General features: G+C 34.9%; 2 protein-coding genes across 4 annotated transcripts; one reads left to right on the top strand and one right to left on the bottom strand.

Moving 5' to 3' along the window:
- Positions 1-4,974: 4,974 nt before the first annotated feature.
- LOC122035338 (NADPH--cytochrome P450 reductase-like) lies at positions 4,975-6,904 on the top strand. The gene is made up of 8 exons (XM_042594749.1): positions 4,975-5,512; positions 5,591-5,650; positions 5,735-5,811; positions 5,894-5,951; positions 6,037-6,120; positions 6,201-6,237; positions 6,572-6,641; positions 6,790-6,904. The coding sequence occupies exons 1-8, from the start codon at positions 5,183-5,185 to the stop codon at positions 6,902-6,904; spliced, it is 831 nt and encodes a 276-aa protein (XP_042450683.1). The 5' UTR covers positions 4,975-5,182.
- Positions 6,905-7,791: 887 nt separating this feature from the next.
- On the bottom strand, positions 7,792-14,340 carry LOC122033723 (phosphoenolpyruvate phosphatase-like). 3 transcript variants are annotated; one of them, XM_042592879.1, is made up of 10 exons: positions 14,209-14,340; positions 13,656-13,859; positions 12,376-12,576; positions 11,347-11,458; positions 10,419-10,642; positions 9,952-10,090; positions 9,013-9,233; positions 8,526-8,647; positions 8,265-8,426; positions 7,792-8,186 (listed from the first exon to the last, which is right to left on the bottom strand). In XM_042592879.1, exons 2-10 carry the CDS (start codon positions 13,827-13,829, stop codon positions 8,087-8,089), a joined length of 1,455 nt encoding a protein of 484 aa, XP_042448813.1. In that variant the 5' UTR covers positions 13,830-13,859; positions 14,209-14,340; the 3' UTR covers positions 7,792-8,086. The 3 variants fall into 3 exon arrangements, with proteins under 3 accessions (XP_042448813.1, XP_042448812.1, XP_042448814.1); XM_042592878.1 differs by having other exon boundaries at positions 14,134-14,280; XM_042592880.1 differs by having other exon boundaries at positions 14,126-14,275.
- Positions 14,341-15,824: the final 1,484 nt, after the last annotated feature.

Here is a 15,824-nt window from a genome sequence, read left to right as displayed (position 1 = left end):
TTATTGGAGCAATAACCACTTTCTGGACAAAACCTTTTAAGGAAAGAGTAGGCCGACTTCGTGGCAAACGACAAAACAGAGTTCCATTTGTTGAACGTCTTACCGCCATAAGAAGTCAATCGGATCAGCATCTACAACTCAGCAAAGGAACTTTGGGAGAAGTTCCTTGAGCTACACGAAGGGACGCCCGAAGCTAAATTCACGAGATGGGATCTTCTAAGGAATCAGTTAAGCAATATAAAACTGGAAGCAGAAGAAATTGTTGCACATCTTCACTCAAGAATGAAGGAACTAATCACCGAACTCACAAATCTTGGAGAAAAGGTAAGCAACCGAAATTCACTAAGGTATGCGCTTAATGTATTTCCTAGATCTACTAAGTAGGCATCATTAGTAGATGTTTACTATATTTCTAAAGATTTAGATTCTGTTACCTTAGAAGAAATGTTTTCAACATTTGAAGTCCTGGAATCTTCCACCGTACGATCTTCTGGCTATCCATGCCCGATGTCGACGACATCAACTCCCAAAAGGATATCGATGGATATCAGAGGTAGTGTGCTGCTAGGCTGAGCAGGTTGGCCACTCGGCCAGAATTCTGCCGCTCTGATGTCTGCCCGATTGGTCGGAACCTCGCTACTCTTGTGCATGTGCGCTTGACCGCAATTCTACAGTGCTTGTGTCACGTTCGCTCGACCGAATTCTGCTTTGTCAATGTCGAGCCTTGCTACCCGGTCGAGCGGGGTAGCCACTCAACCAAAGTTTGAACTCTGCCAATGCTAGCCCTGCTGCCTCGCCGAGCAGGGAAGCCGCTTGGTTCGGCTTATGCACATCATCCCCATTAAGCGTCAGTCATTTGACTCCTCCCTCGTGTCAAATGCGAGATCAGGCTGGAACCTTCTCCCTCTGGTCGGGGCATGGTATCCCGACCAGTCGAGGATATTTGCGTGTTGACCACCTTGACTTTGACTTCCACCGTTGTAGCTATCTTCCGCGAGGTGGGGCTCCTCCTCATCACCGCATCAATCAACTTTAAATCTATGAAAATATCTCTCTCTTCTTGTGAATTTTGCGGTATCATCCTCCCTAAACAATGTGCCTGTATGATAAATCCAGTTAATCTTATTGACTAGTTCTAAGATAAGTGGTTCGGTTCTACAAAAATTTTCTACTGGCTATCAGGGTAAATCGAAAAGCGCACATGGTGGACAGCCTAGAAGAATTTTTACAAAAATATTATAACTGGAATTAAACTACGGATACCTATGTGACAATCTAATGATCCTACCACAACATCATAGTCCCGGGGACTATAAGTACTATGCCCATATGCAGGGACGGATCCAGTAATGAGAGATGAGCTGGGCTGATCTCATATTGGCCAAGTCTATCAAGAGGTCTGAGTTCACTTTGTACGAGCACATGTACATTACCATTTCTCTTTTTCTTATATTTCACCTATTTTAAATTTTTTATTGAATATTTTTTTCATTATTTATGAAATTATTAAATTAATTTATGAATAATGATATCTAATTCGTAGACATTGTTTAAAGGTCACGGTGAAAGGTTTAACCACTTATGTAGTGTTAGAGAGTGTGTCATCAATGGTGTGGTAGAGATAGTTGGTTAGCGAGAGTGGCGTGAGACCATGCTTAAGTGTCTCGCATAGGACCTCCATCCATAGTTGTTCGGCTCTGACGTAGACATAACTCGTAAGTGCTAGTGTGGAGGACACGTCTACTACATCGTGGCAGTCGAGGGTGGCCATGTCGACGACTATTCCTCTAGGAGAGAGGGCCTAGCTACGGAGGGAGTTGTCGTGGCCGCGAGTGGAGGCTTACACGTGAGACAGTGGAAACGAGGCTGCATACGAGGAAGATAATATAAAAACAACAAGGAGAGAATAAATTTTCTTAGAAATTTCCTAATTCATTTTAAATTGGTTAAATTAGTTTAACTAAATTAAAATAGGTTCAACCATAACTTTACCAAATTAAGTCCAAATTAATCTAGATCTAGAATAACATACTTCTTATATATGCACTTACCCAATGGATTTTGTTCCATGTCAATCCAATTTTAATTCAGCACCTTCACTTCGTGTTAGGTTAGTGCCTAATATAATTATATAGATAATAATAAAAAGGTTGGTCTATGGCTCTTGATAGCCCATACATCCGTCCTGTGAAGGATGGAGGATCAGAAGAAGAAATTAGCGCGTGGAGACTTGCGTGTGAGATAGTAAGAGTGAGGCTGCGTAGGTAGAAAAGAATAAAACGAAAAGAAACGAAAGTAGAATATGTTTGCTTAAAAATTTTCTAATTCATTTTAAATTGATCATATCAATTTAATCAAATTAAATTTGATTTAGTGGGAACTTTATCAAATCAAATCCAAATTAATTTTGATTTCGACCAACATGTTCCTTATCTTCGTACCTACCCGATGTATTTTGTTTGACTAGGTCAAGTAACGTCGAATCTGGGGCGATCAGTCCGACCCCACAAAAGTTTTCCACCGACTGTTATGATAAATCGAGAAGGGCTAGCGGCGAGCTGTCCAGAAACCCAACATCTTTTGATTGTGTATCCCATTTAGAGTAAATAATTTCTACAAATATGTCGAGCTAAGAATTGAACTGTGAATGCTAAAGTGATAACTAGACATCTTTGTGGGAATTCAATTTTAATTAAATTAGTATCTTGATTTTGTGTTCGATCATTTAATTAATTAATTTATATATAAAGTACAGTTAATAGTTAAGAAAAAAATTTTAAAATTAATTTTAACAAAGGATATATCATATAATTTAATCATTATTATTATAATAAATTCCTAATAATTTCTAATATAGATATGAGATATAGCCCTCACGTGGATTTTAATTAAATTAGTATCTTGATTTTGTGTTTGATCATTTAATTAATTATTTAATTAATTAATTTATATATAAAGTACCGTTAATAGTTAAAAAAATTTTAAATTAATTTTAATAAAGGATATATCATATAATTTAATCATTATTATTACAATAAATTCCTAATAATTTTTAATGCAGACATGAGATATAGTTCTCACGTGGATTTTAATTAAATTAGTATCTTGATTTTATCTTCGATCATTTAATTAATTAATTTATTTATTTATTTATATATAAAGTACCGTTAATAGTTAAGAAAAATTTTTAAAATTAATTTTAATAAAGGATATATCATATACTTTAATCATTATTATTACAATAAATTTCTAATAATTTATAATGTAGATATGAGATATAGCCCTCACGTGGATTTTAATTAAATTAGTATCTTGATTTTATCTTCAATCATTTAATTAATTAATTTATATATAAAATACTAATAGTTAAGAAATAAATTTTAAATTAATTTTAACAAAGGATATATCATATAATTTAATCATTATTATTACAATAAATTCCTAATAATTTCTAATGCAGATATAGCCTTCACGTGGCTCCGTCTCTACCCATATGCACATGGGCGATAGAGGGGAACAATCTAGTCTTTACGTGTGTCACCTCCCAACTAGAGAAATCTAAATGGAAACCATAGTTTCACACTTGCCCAACAAAGGAATGTCCTTTTAGTACCATATCAATGGAAATAAAAAAAAAATTGTGATGTCGTAATCATAAAAAAGAGATGAAAAAATTATTATATATATAAAATAATAATAACGTTATTATATATACAAAAATTGTTCTTACATTTAAGGGGTGAGGATTTTGTTTGGTCTTGAGAATGTTTTTACTTTTTTGCTGTTATAATTATAATTTAATGTTAAAATGTGTAACAGTTATTCTGTATTTAAAATTACTATATATATAAACAAATATTTTTATTAATTTTTTTTATCAATTTAGAATTTAAAAAATATTTTAATATAATAATATTAAAAATTGGAAATGAGTGTACGAATTGTTCAGTTTTGAGAATTGGAATAAAATTGGAAGTCATCCTTCTTGATTTTACATTCTCTAAAAAGGATAAATATTGATAAATCAGCAGGATATTAATCCTAGCATAGTAATTTTTTGCCAAAGAAAAATTAAACATTTAATGAATATTTTAAATTAGTTAAGAATTGATACAAAATTTATTAATTTTGTACAAATTGTGTAAGCTTTTACTTTTTGATTGTTATAACGTATAACAGTTGTTATGTAATTAAAATTATTCTATATTAAATATTATTATATTGAAATATTATATTATTATTATTTTTTTATCAATTTATTGTAATCTTACTATTTTATTAAAATCTTCCCCCTTTACTAATTAATTATGGTGAAGTCTAAAATGAATTTATGTTAATATCTTTTTTTATTTACACTAAAAATAATTCCAAGATTTATTAGTCAATTCTACAGCAAACAATTAGTGATCTAGATTCGAGAATCAGTTGTGACGAATTATTATGAATTTTTCTCATCATTAATTTTCTCTGGTTGTTTTATATAAAAAATTTATTTCTCTTTAGTCTCACATCTTAGAATTGACAACACTATGATCAAAAAAGCTTCTATAAATATTTTAGACCGACAATGTTAAAAAATATATATTTTTTTAGTTTTTTTTACTAAGATAAGTATAATATTAAATTAATTTTTTTCATAGAGAAGCCTGTTACGATAGTTTGTTGCTGGATTCTCTAGCGTCATCCGGCCAATGTAATTTCAATGTATTATATTACATACGTATGTGCACGATCACTAGTATTTCCTATAAATTCACTTTAAAGTTTTCCTATAAATTCACTTTAAAGTTTACAATAGTGAAATTTTATTTTATTTTATTTTAAGCAATTGTGTGAAAAGGGAAATTAGATTAAATTCTGGAAGTACAGGGTGCGTTGTGCAAACTTCGGTGTCAACCCGACAAAAGTTTCTCCGTCACGAAAACGAGCACCGCTGTACGCTGTTCATAGTTGACCGCTTTGGCTATGCCGTAAATAGTTGACTAACGGGAGCCAGAGGGAAGAGAGAGAGAGAGAGCCGTCTTCGGGCGACTCACCGTCTCCTCCTCTATCTTCTCCTCCTTCCTTCCTCCCTCTCCCTTATCGCCGACCCAATCTCGACCTCCTTCGTTCTCCCAAATCGAAGCGGAGAGGGACAGAGATCGGGGATCTGTGCTTCCGTTTCACCGCTCGATCCGACAAGATGCAGACGGGTTCCGAGAAGGCGTCGCCGCTCGATCTCTTGTCGGCCGTCGTCGCCTCCCTTTCCGGGGGAGATGGGCTCGCTTCCGGCGCCGGGGATGCCTTCGCGGAGAACCGGCTGCTGATCGCCGTCCTCAGCACCGTCGTCGCCGTGCTCGTCGGTTGCGTGGCGATATTCTTCGTCTGGCGATCGAGCGGGAGGAAGCCCGCCGAGCCGCCGAAGCCGCTGGTGGTGAAGACCCAGATGGATGCGGAGGAGGAGGACCAAGGGAAGAAGAAGGTCACCGTCTTCTTCGGGACGCAGACCGGGACGGCTGAGGGGTTCGCGAAGGTTAGGGTTTTTATCCGATTAGTTCATTTTTTGAATTTTTCTCCCATGACTTTAGATTTTTTTCCCCCCCAATTCTAGGCGCTGGCTGAGGAGGCAAAGGCACGGTACCCTAATGCCATATTTAAAGTCGTGGATATCGTAAGATCATCTTCCTTCTGTTTCAGATAATTGGAAAAACTACTGATTAATTGACTGATCTGTAGTTAGTTTCCTCAATTATAGGACGAATATGCTGCTGAGGATGATGAGTACGAGGAGAACCTGAAAAAGGAGAGCTTGGCTTTGTTCTTCTTGGCTACGTAAGTTGAAAGCCAGGAATTTTTTGTTTGTATAAACAATCAGCTTCCTCAAAGTTCGAGCTGATCCCTTTGTTTTCTTTAGGTATGGAGATGGTGAGCCTACTGATAATGCTGCCCGGTTCTACAAATGGTTTACAGAGGTTCTGGAAGCATGCACATTTAGTTAATCTATTCTACCAATAATCCTTTTGCCTTGATCGATTGCTGATTATTAGTTTTTTATAGGGGAAAGAGAGAGGAATCTGGTTGGAAAATCTTCAATTTGGCGTGTTTGGTTTGGGCAATCGGCAATATGAACATTTTAATAAGGTTTGGCATGATGAAATTGTCAGTATTCTTTTTGTGGGAATTGCTTGGCTGATATATTTGTGTATTGTGTCCTTGCAAAGGTTGCTGTGGTGGTCGATGAACTGCTTCATGAGCAAGGTATATACTCGATTTATTTAGTTTGTGATTTGACTAAGTCACATATGCTCCTTGAGCCGATTTTAAATCATATCTTCAGTTGCAAGCTCAAAGTTCATGCATTTCATTTTTCTAGAGAATTTAACTTGTTTTGTAGACTAATTGTTACTCTAAAAACTTGTAAAGTCAACATGGTATGAGGAGTTACTAAGAAACAGTTGAGTAGTCATGTTATCTGTGAGTTTCATAAATACAACTGTAATGTAGTAGTCATGTGCAAGTTTGTAGATGTGTTTAATGAATTTAAGCATCATTCTTACTTGGATATTCTTCTATATTTTTTTCCTCTGCATAGGCGCCAAGCACATTGTCCAAGTGGGGTTGGGAGATGATGATCAGTGTATTGAGGATGACTTCTCTGCATGGTATGTAGTATCGGCAAACTTTTATGCATGCCATCCAAATTCCAATGTCGGCTACAGTTATTTTTCAGTTTTCTGTTCTTTTTTCTCTTTTGCCCATCACTATCTCATTACTCCTTTGTGGAATATGAAATATCAACTGTACTTTCAGGAGGGAGCTTCTTTGGCCGGAGTTGGATAAGTTGCTTCAGGATGAAAATGAGACAGGTGCATCTACTCCTTATACAGCTGCCATTCCTGAATACGGGTTGTGTTGTCAAGCCTGAATGAAATTTATTATAACAGTAGTCATTCACATACTCAATACACACACTGTTTAATTATATTTTTATTAAAGTTTAAAAATAATGATGACTTATTTTAAAACTTTAATAAAATGTAATTAAATAGTTAGTGTATTAGTGTTAATGGTTATTTACCTTTTCTATTTATAATAGAATTTCAGAAGAAAAAAATTTGAATTCAAATAATAAAAAAATACTTTTATCGTTCCACAATTTAATTTTTTTTATCTAATCTATACAAATACTGTAACACTTTTTATATTTTTTGTGAATTTGAATATGATAAATTGAAATCTAATATAAACAGATATAATTAATTGTACAAATTCAGATTTCACTAATCTTTGTTAATTTATAATTTAATTTAACTTTGTTAATCTTTTATAACATTTTGTAGAAATTCAAGTCTACACATTCAAGAAGACAATAACCTTCTTTTAATCTCAGTCCTTTTCCATGTCCAATTGTGTCTGCAACGCCATCAGCTTCATTAGGCTTCTTTCCACTCCATTGTTCACAAAAGAATGCTATTATGCAGACCATAGGCGCACCGACGGCAGTCAATGTTCTACTAAGGCATCGTCAGTGCAAAATGCACGTCCGTTGCTTTCGCCAAGTGAAGCAACAATGATTAACAAGAGATCGACAAAAGACAGATTACAAAGTGTACAAGGTTCACAAAGCCATCCTCAATCTCATCATGTCCTATGTAAAATTGACGGATTGACGAAAGTGCTGGAGACGAGCGTATTCGTCTTTTGTCATCATATCCTATATAAAATTTACCCGACTAGACTTGCTTCTTCAAGATCAACCATTACTAAGTTATTACGAACCATCATTCCAACCCATGAGCATTTCCGATATGATACACTCATAACCGTCTGATTACATAATAGAAAGGAGGAAAATATCGTTTGTTTGAGATTCACAAGGAAGAACATCCGCGGTAGCAACAATTATTATTATTTAAATAAAAAAACATTAGCAGCAAGGCCATAATTGAATAAGGCAAACTATTTGGATGATACAAACAAGAAGCCCGCGGTCGTCGATATATAAACACGAGCACCCATAAATGATTCAACATACTACACAAACATTCCAAGGCTGTCTTTCTGGCCAAACTCATGAAACAGATGAGCTTTTTTTGCTTCAATATGATCACGGAAGCGAATCCAAGATCTTTCCGTATTTGGCAAAAAGGCCAGCATGGCTCGCGAATTTGTGCTTCTTCAATCGTCTCCTCCTCGTGTTGCTTGCCCTGCATCATGATGTTTCCTAACGTCAATGATAACCAATCGAAAACTCAACTATCAAAGTTGCTTGCAAGTGAACCCACCAGTATTGGTTGTGAAATACAAGGTGGTCTATCGGTACATGTTTTCCGTCATCATTTCTATTCCAATGGTATAAAGCATGAGTTCTGTTCTTCAGTTCCAAGGTTGAATGCCCGTAACTTGCTTCCCGGAACGCAGAGTAGTCAGGTTGCACCTCAAAAAATCTACACCAATTATAAGAATTTTTACAGAGCATTAAAATAGAACATCAAAAAAGGAAAGACAACCAATTCGTGAATCTAATATAATGTTTCTTCAGCTACCTTCCAGCAAGACCTTCCTGATTTCCTCCATCGCCAACGGTAATGTATACAGGAGCTGATTTGTCGGGCACAGGATAACGGTTGCCCGTAGTTATGTTGTAGTTTATATTGGAAATGCGATACTATAATGAAAGTGAAACTATTATTAGAAGGGTCTGCAAAACTGAGTAGTAAGTCATAAAGTGAAACAAAAATTAAGCTACTAGCAAAACATCTATTCTAAACTCCAAAGTAGAGTCGAGATTAAGCATATTTCTGCACAATCACTACTAAGTTATGCACTTTTTGGATAGAGAAGTAACCACATGAAGAACTAGGCATCTTGAATGCATACTCAAATTAACAATATTAGAGAGCACTTTTTTTTTCTTCTTCTGCAATTCCTTTGTAGGAAATTGGCCAGAAGGCAAGTAACCACATGAAGAACTAGGCATCTTGAATGCATACTCAAATTAACAATATTAGAGAAATCAGGAGTAGAACATACCGATCTCTCGTAGGCATGCACATGACCAGCAAAGACCATATCGACTTTATATTTCACAAACCACTTCTCGAAAACAGCTCGCATAGCCTCACCCTCCATATAATGCGCTGTATTACTGTTGTAAAGGGGGGCGTGCATGAGGACGATCAGCCATGGTGTTTTTTCTCTGTTGACTCGCTTCAGCTCTGCCCGCAGCCAATGCCATTGTGGAGTATATTTGACTGAAAAAAAGATTACAAATCCAAGATAAATATCCAAATGAATTCACTTTTAACAATGAATTATAAAAAAGAAAATGGTCGTAGATGTTGAACAAAGTAGTGATAGTCACAAATTCGTAAAATTCAAAACTTATTACATTCATGGTTTGCTGAGTGAAAATGTTGAATCATTGCTTTGAGATTCTAGGATAGCTTAAATCTTGATGCCTAATCATAAAAAGGGGAATTCTCAAGATAAAACTTATTTCAAGATCTTTAGGAAGGAATTATGGATTTATGATACAACATGATAACTTTTCGTTAAGGCTGTTCACATGGACATGAAACATAAAATTAGGGATGCCAAATCGGGGTTGTGCCATCTCAATTGTGTCATTTGTATTAATCTAAAACAATTTAAAATTTCAGGTTACCCATATGTTATGTAAGATAAAAAAAAAGTTTAATAAATTACCATAATTAATTTAACTTGGTAAACAGATTACCCATTTACATATTCAAGTCATGTTTTATTACTTTCAGGTTGTCTGTGCAGATCAAATTGTGCTCAACATTCACAGCCCTAGTCAATCACTAACCAACAAGCCTAAGTTGTGGTCGACGATAACTTAGATGGTTTATCAAATCCTATTGTTCTCATCTAGTCAGAAATTTGATGAGGCACAAATGACTTCATCCCGTTACAAAAAAAGATGCAGTGAAGGACAATTAAGCATACCAAAGGGAGAGTAGCTTGAAAGCACAATAATATGAGCAGATGCACGCCTGATTGCATACCAAAGGGGTGAACTGCTCTGGGAAGCCTTGTAAGGCGTCGAGAATCTGTGCAAAAATGCTTTGAACATAGTGGTCTCTCCCTAACAAAAGTAAACAAATGAATATCTATTAGCTTGGGAGCGTATAAGCTTCTTTCTCCTCAATCTCTAGGACCATTATCAAGGAGGAACAAAGCCAGTAGTTAATAGTTAACAAAGGTAAATTATCTATCAACATAAACATGGTATCTCTTATATGCATGTTTTGATAGCTTTTGTAAGAATAAATTTCATTTTGGTAGAAGAGTAGCTTTTAATATACTGGAAATTTTACATTATATCATTAGCAAAATGCTCCAGCATACTAAGTATCTTGTTAAAAATCAAAAAGTAGTATAGCCAATAGAAGTATCTATGAAAGAAAAAGTACCAAATCAGGTCGATACTCTATTTCATGATTGCCAGTCGTCCAAATCCATGGTTGATATGCAGCACTTTTTTCCACAAGGCAACCCCATGAATCCCAGCGGACACCATCATTATGTTTATAATTATCTGCGTAAGAGAGATCTCCAACAAACAACAAAGTTTGTCCACCACTTTTCATGTAGTGGTCGAGAGTGGAAAGAGAATTATAAGTTTGCCCCAGATCACCTAGTGATAAAAACTATGCTATTAGAAATCACATTTATGGCTGCATTTTTATACAGAATACTGCAAGTTGCAAAAGCATGATTCAACTTGGAAGGAAAAATGTTTCTCAAAAAGTTAATTAATCATCTCTTTTTGGCATGCATGTTCTACAGATGAAGCCATGTTTGTCCTTATAGCTAGGACCTTCAAGTTAATAATTCATGTATTTACCACTATCCATGCAAACAAAGCACAGTGATTCTCTACTTTCCTTTTCCATCATTTTCAATAAACAAAATAGAGTTGAAAGAAGTTGCCTCGTTTCACTTACAAAAGATCCTTAGATAGTTACAACCTTTAAGATAATTATCCAAGTGTTTGCTACAATTAATTTGAAACAAAAGCAAAGAAGAGTGCTCCTCTAGTTTCCTTGTCCTTCATTTATGATTATCTAGTTGTTGTCAAAAGTTACCTTATTTTGTTGCTCATGTTCAAGTGAACAATCAACATTCATGTTGTATTTGTTTACAAAACCTCTGCAAGGAATATCTTATCCACATTTCCATTGCTAAATCTTATAAATAACATTTGATCATTAAAACAAGATGAATATATCTAGCACAGCTGATAAAACAATCCAAAACCTTGATGATGTTAGAAGATTAGCCATACTATCATTTATGCATTTCCCTCGATATCAGTTGTAACAGAAAAAATATACCAACCAATTATGCCAAATGTGTATGCAGCATCTGGCTGGATCTCAGGTGGTGTTTGGAACCAAAATTCTCTAGCAGAGGAACCAGCTCCAATTTTATAATAATACTTTGTGTTATACTGCAACAAAAACCATAAAATGACAGTTTTAAAATTATATAATTCAGCTATAGTTTCTGGTTCATGTTTTCAATAAAAACATTAGATACATAATACAATGTTCTAAATGATTTTTTTTTTTTAAAAAAAAAAGAAAACAATTGTGGTATTAATACATCAACAAATCTAAGTTTGATTAAGAACTAATAGATTGCATTATAAGGAATTGGAAAAATTCAGCCAAAGATCTGGCTGCCAGTAATCACCATAGACATTGTACACAGTACATTGGAAAGCAACAATAATCAGTTGATATCTGACAGGCTAATTACCAAAAATCTGTGATCAATTTAAACAGTAGAGTTTGTAGAAAATATATTTTCACTAAATAGATAGATAAATAAATACGAAACAAGAAATAAAACTGTTTATAAAAGCAAAGCAGTCATAGATATTTTTTCAGGGGGAAGGTTAAAAGCCTGCCCACCATATAAAAATGCAGTTAAAGAATTGCACCAGCCAGCAAACGTAAAGGATTTTACCATATCATGTAAATTGTTATACTACTAAAAGTAGAGCAGTAGTCAGCAAGTGATTATTGGATGAAAATTTATCCCATGACAAGGACACTTCAACTATAGAACATATCCATCAAAAGTTACTGTGAACATTGAGGTCAAGTAGTTCCTAATTGTAGCAAAATTTAAAGGAGAAGCCAATTCTCATTATTCTCAACATGTTGTAATTTATTAAAATGATCTTATCTAAGAAAAATATTAGTCCAGTTAACTGCCAATAGTAGTCATTATTTAAGCAATTATGGAGGTGCTACTTCAATATATGCGACAAAGGAAACAAACACCATTTTAGTTCATCAGAACTTCTGTTTAGACACTTGATTGGCAATTTGACTATTTTCCAAAAGGATACTTCATTACCTTGAGTTCATCAATAAGGCAGTGATGAATAAATCCGGAACTATAATCATAAAATGTGTAGTTTGTTGTTTCTCCTTCAGCTTTAAGCTCATATTTGTTCTCCTCTGTGCCATACCAGACCTCGCTTGAACCAGGCTCAGAAGTTGTCACCCAGGAGACTATGACCGATTTCCCATCATAGTCACCTTGAGTAATATGCACCTGAACCACAACTTGTATCAGACAAACTGAAAATGATTCATTGATGTAAAATAGCAACTGAACCAAAAGGTTTTTAGCTTCTCAGTTCATAAGTAAGATTGTTGAACCAAAAGGTGGAAAAAATACATCTAAAGCAAGGTCAGAAGCCTATGTAAACAAGTCATAATTTGCAAGTTATGCAATATGAAAGAGTGGAGGAAAATTATATGTTTTCAATAAAGATATCGTTGCTGATTTGAGTAATAAATGTCAATTAAACATATCACTGCTTTGGGTCTTCAACCTATAGCATTTCTCTAACTAACTGACAAGTTAGAAAGAAGGTTATGATATAGAAACAGTGAAGGCATACTTTAGGTTTTCAGTAAAGATCTCTGTTTGATAAAATAACTATAAGTTATCAACACTATGTATGATGCTCAAATATCTTTGCTGATTGAATGTGCAATAAGTGTCAGTTAAAACATATTCAATCACTGCTTTCGGTCTTTAACCTATAGCATTTCTCTAGTTAACTGACAAGTTAGAAAGAAGGTTATTATAAAGAAACGGTGAAGGCATACTTTAAATTGTCCGTAAAGGTCTCCATTCGATAAGATGACTATTAGTCATCAACATTACATATAATGCACAATGGAAGGTGATTAATTAACCTAATCTAAGACCTCCTTTTGGTCTTCAATCAACCATGTTGTAAGAATGGAATTCACTTTGAAGGCCTAGTAAATATGGTCCTGTCCATCTATACTATTTGGAAGGTCAGGTTAACATTTTTGTTCCACACATGAGATAGTTAACATACTTATGTGAATGATTCTTATTATGCTTCCCCAACACAAAATTATATACCTCGCTCCCTATTTCCATCAATCTCGGTTCTATCACGCACACGAGTGATACTATTAGCATGACATATTTATCTCCTGTAAGTTGAATATAAATCTACAAAACACACTAACCTGAATACAACTAGGAAGATTGAGTATCGGACAAATAAGGAAACCACAGAAAAGCAACAAGATGAAGAACATATGAGTGTGTTGATAAATATGATTGTTATTGCACTTCCATGGCTATACCTGCTGCGGGGAGTTGAAACCTTCCGGAATAACAAACGCTTCATTATCTAGAGGGATATCGGTAGATGGATATTCTGAACGTACGTATGGACTTGTACTCCCACATAAAACATAATTCGCAGAGCAAAGAACAGCCAGATATAACAAGAGGAGCTGTGAGCTCCAACCACCCATAGGCTTCAAGGAATCGACTGCAATTCTACCCTAAAAGCACGAGACAATGGATCAGTTAGTATCGCCGCCTCTGGTAATCACTTCAAAATACACTTTTTTTTATATATAAAAAACAATATAATAATCTCCAGATCGAAAACACTCCAAGAGGCAAAGCAACGAACTCTCCGGATCCAATGAGTCCAATAAAACAACACAAAACTCCCGAGCGATTCATCATATGGTTGCATGACAAATTTCGAAGCGATTGAACATCGATTTGGAAAAATTAACAGAGATTTGAAGGAGGAAATCACATTCTTACACGGGCGATACAGAAATAGCGCAGATCCATGAGAAGCGACCTATGAATCCGAAGGTGGAGGAACAAACTGCTTACCGGAGCAGATCCAGAAGCGAAGGAGAAAGGATCGAAGAAGCCAGCGCCACTAAACTGCGATCTCTTCAGAATCGAGAGACGGCTCAAGGAATCTGCGGCGTTGAAGAAGTGGTTTTACTTTTTTACCCCTACGATGTTGCCAGTCTCGCAGGCGGGCATTTAGTTCTGAGAAGGACAGTTTGGTAATTTCACGAACTGCGCAATTATTCACCTCAGCCCCTAATATATGATAATTTTCGAAATCAGGCCTTATGGTCTAAAATGGCTCTAAGACCCTCTTCAACCACAAAATCTATTTTGGTGCAATTTCAACACTAATTTTGTGTCATTTGAGCACCAAAATTTTTTCCAACTCCAATCAATGGACGCCATTTCCTACACTAAAAGGAATATTCTTTAAAATATTCTATTTTTCCATCTTATAATTTATTATTCAACATATATATATATATATATATATATATATATATATATATATATATATATATATATATATATATATATATATATATATTAATTTGGTAAATATTTTTATTACGATAATAATTACTATTAATTTTTATGATATTATATTTTTAGTTACAAGAAAATTAAAATTAGTATTTTTATAATTTTGTTAGAAATAATTTAATAAATATACTAATATTTAATATTAAAAAATAATACACGATCATAAACAATTTAGATAATTTTTTTAAAAAATATTTTCACCAGATTAATAACACCTAAAAATATTTTAAATATAACTTGCTTATTAAAATATAATATATTTTAAAAATCCGTACCTGCACCCAAATGGTGCAGATTTTGGGGTCTCCATTGGAGTAGACCTGGTGTCCCTTTTACACTAAAATGGTGTAAAAGGACACCGATTGGAGTTGGTCTAACGGCCAAGTGGATCAAATACTCGAGTTTTTGGATAATTTAGAAAATATGTTAAATGTTGGGATGTTTTTGAAATTAACTAATTTGGTAGTCCAAAATGAATCTTTCTTAAATTTGAAAAAGCTCAGATCAGATCCTTTACTAGTCCGCAATCCCTTGTCCCTCCCATAATTTACACGCCAGATTATGATCAAAATTTGACCAAAATTAGCTACGATATCCCTGGATCATCTTCCTACCTAGATAATAATTTTGGGTCTAATCAGGCGATCGGATGCCACCGGCGATGGGCGGATTATATGGTGCTGAACAAGGGGTGATCTGTCCACCGTCGACAATCTCTAACCGTCTGACTCGACCCAAAACTATAACCTAGGTAGAAGGTGAATCAGGGGAGATCACAACTAATTTTGATCGGATTTCAATGATGATCCAATGTGCAAATTACTAAAAGGACCAAGAAGGGCTCATAAATTGAGGACTAGGAGAAAGGATCCTCTGATCCAGCTTTTGTGGACTAGAGGATAGTCCATAATGTAATTACAGTCGAATCGTGGCCGCGAATCGGTCGCAATTAGTTGCAATCCCTCATTAGGTTCACCTTCTTAACAAAGTTATAGTTTAGTTCGGGATGGATGACCGAAGGTTGCTAGCAGTGGACGAATTCTCGGGCTGCCTGGGTGAGAAGGTGAACTGAAGAGATCACAATCAATTGCAGCCGTGATCCGCCC

The sequence above is a fragment of the Zingiber officinale genome, chromosome 11B (assembly GCF_018446385.1).
Source record: "Zingiber officinale cultivar Zhangliang chromosome 11B, Zo_v1.1, whole genome shotgun sequence".
Taxonomy (NCBI): domain Eukaryota; kingdom Viridiplantae; phylum Streptophyta; class Magnoliopsida; order Zingiberales; family Zingiberaceae; genus Zingiber; species Zingiber officinale.
This window is presented reverse-complemented; position numbering and strand designations above follow the sequence as displayed.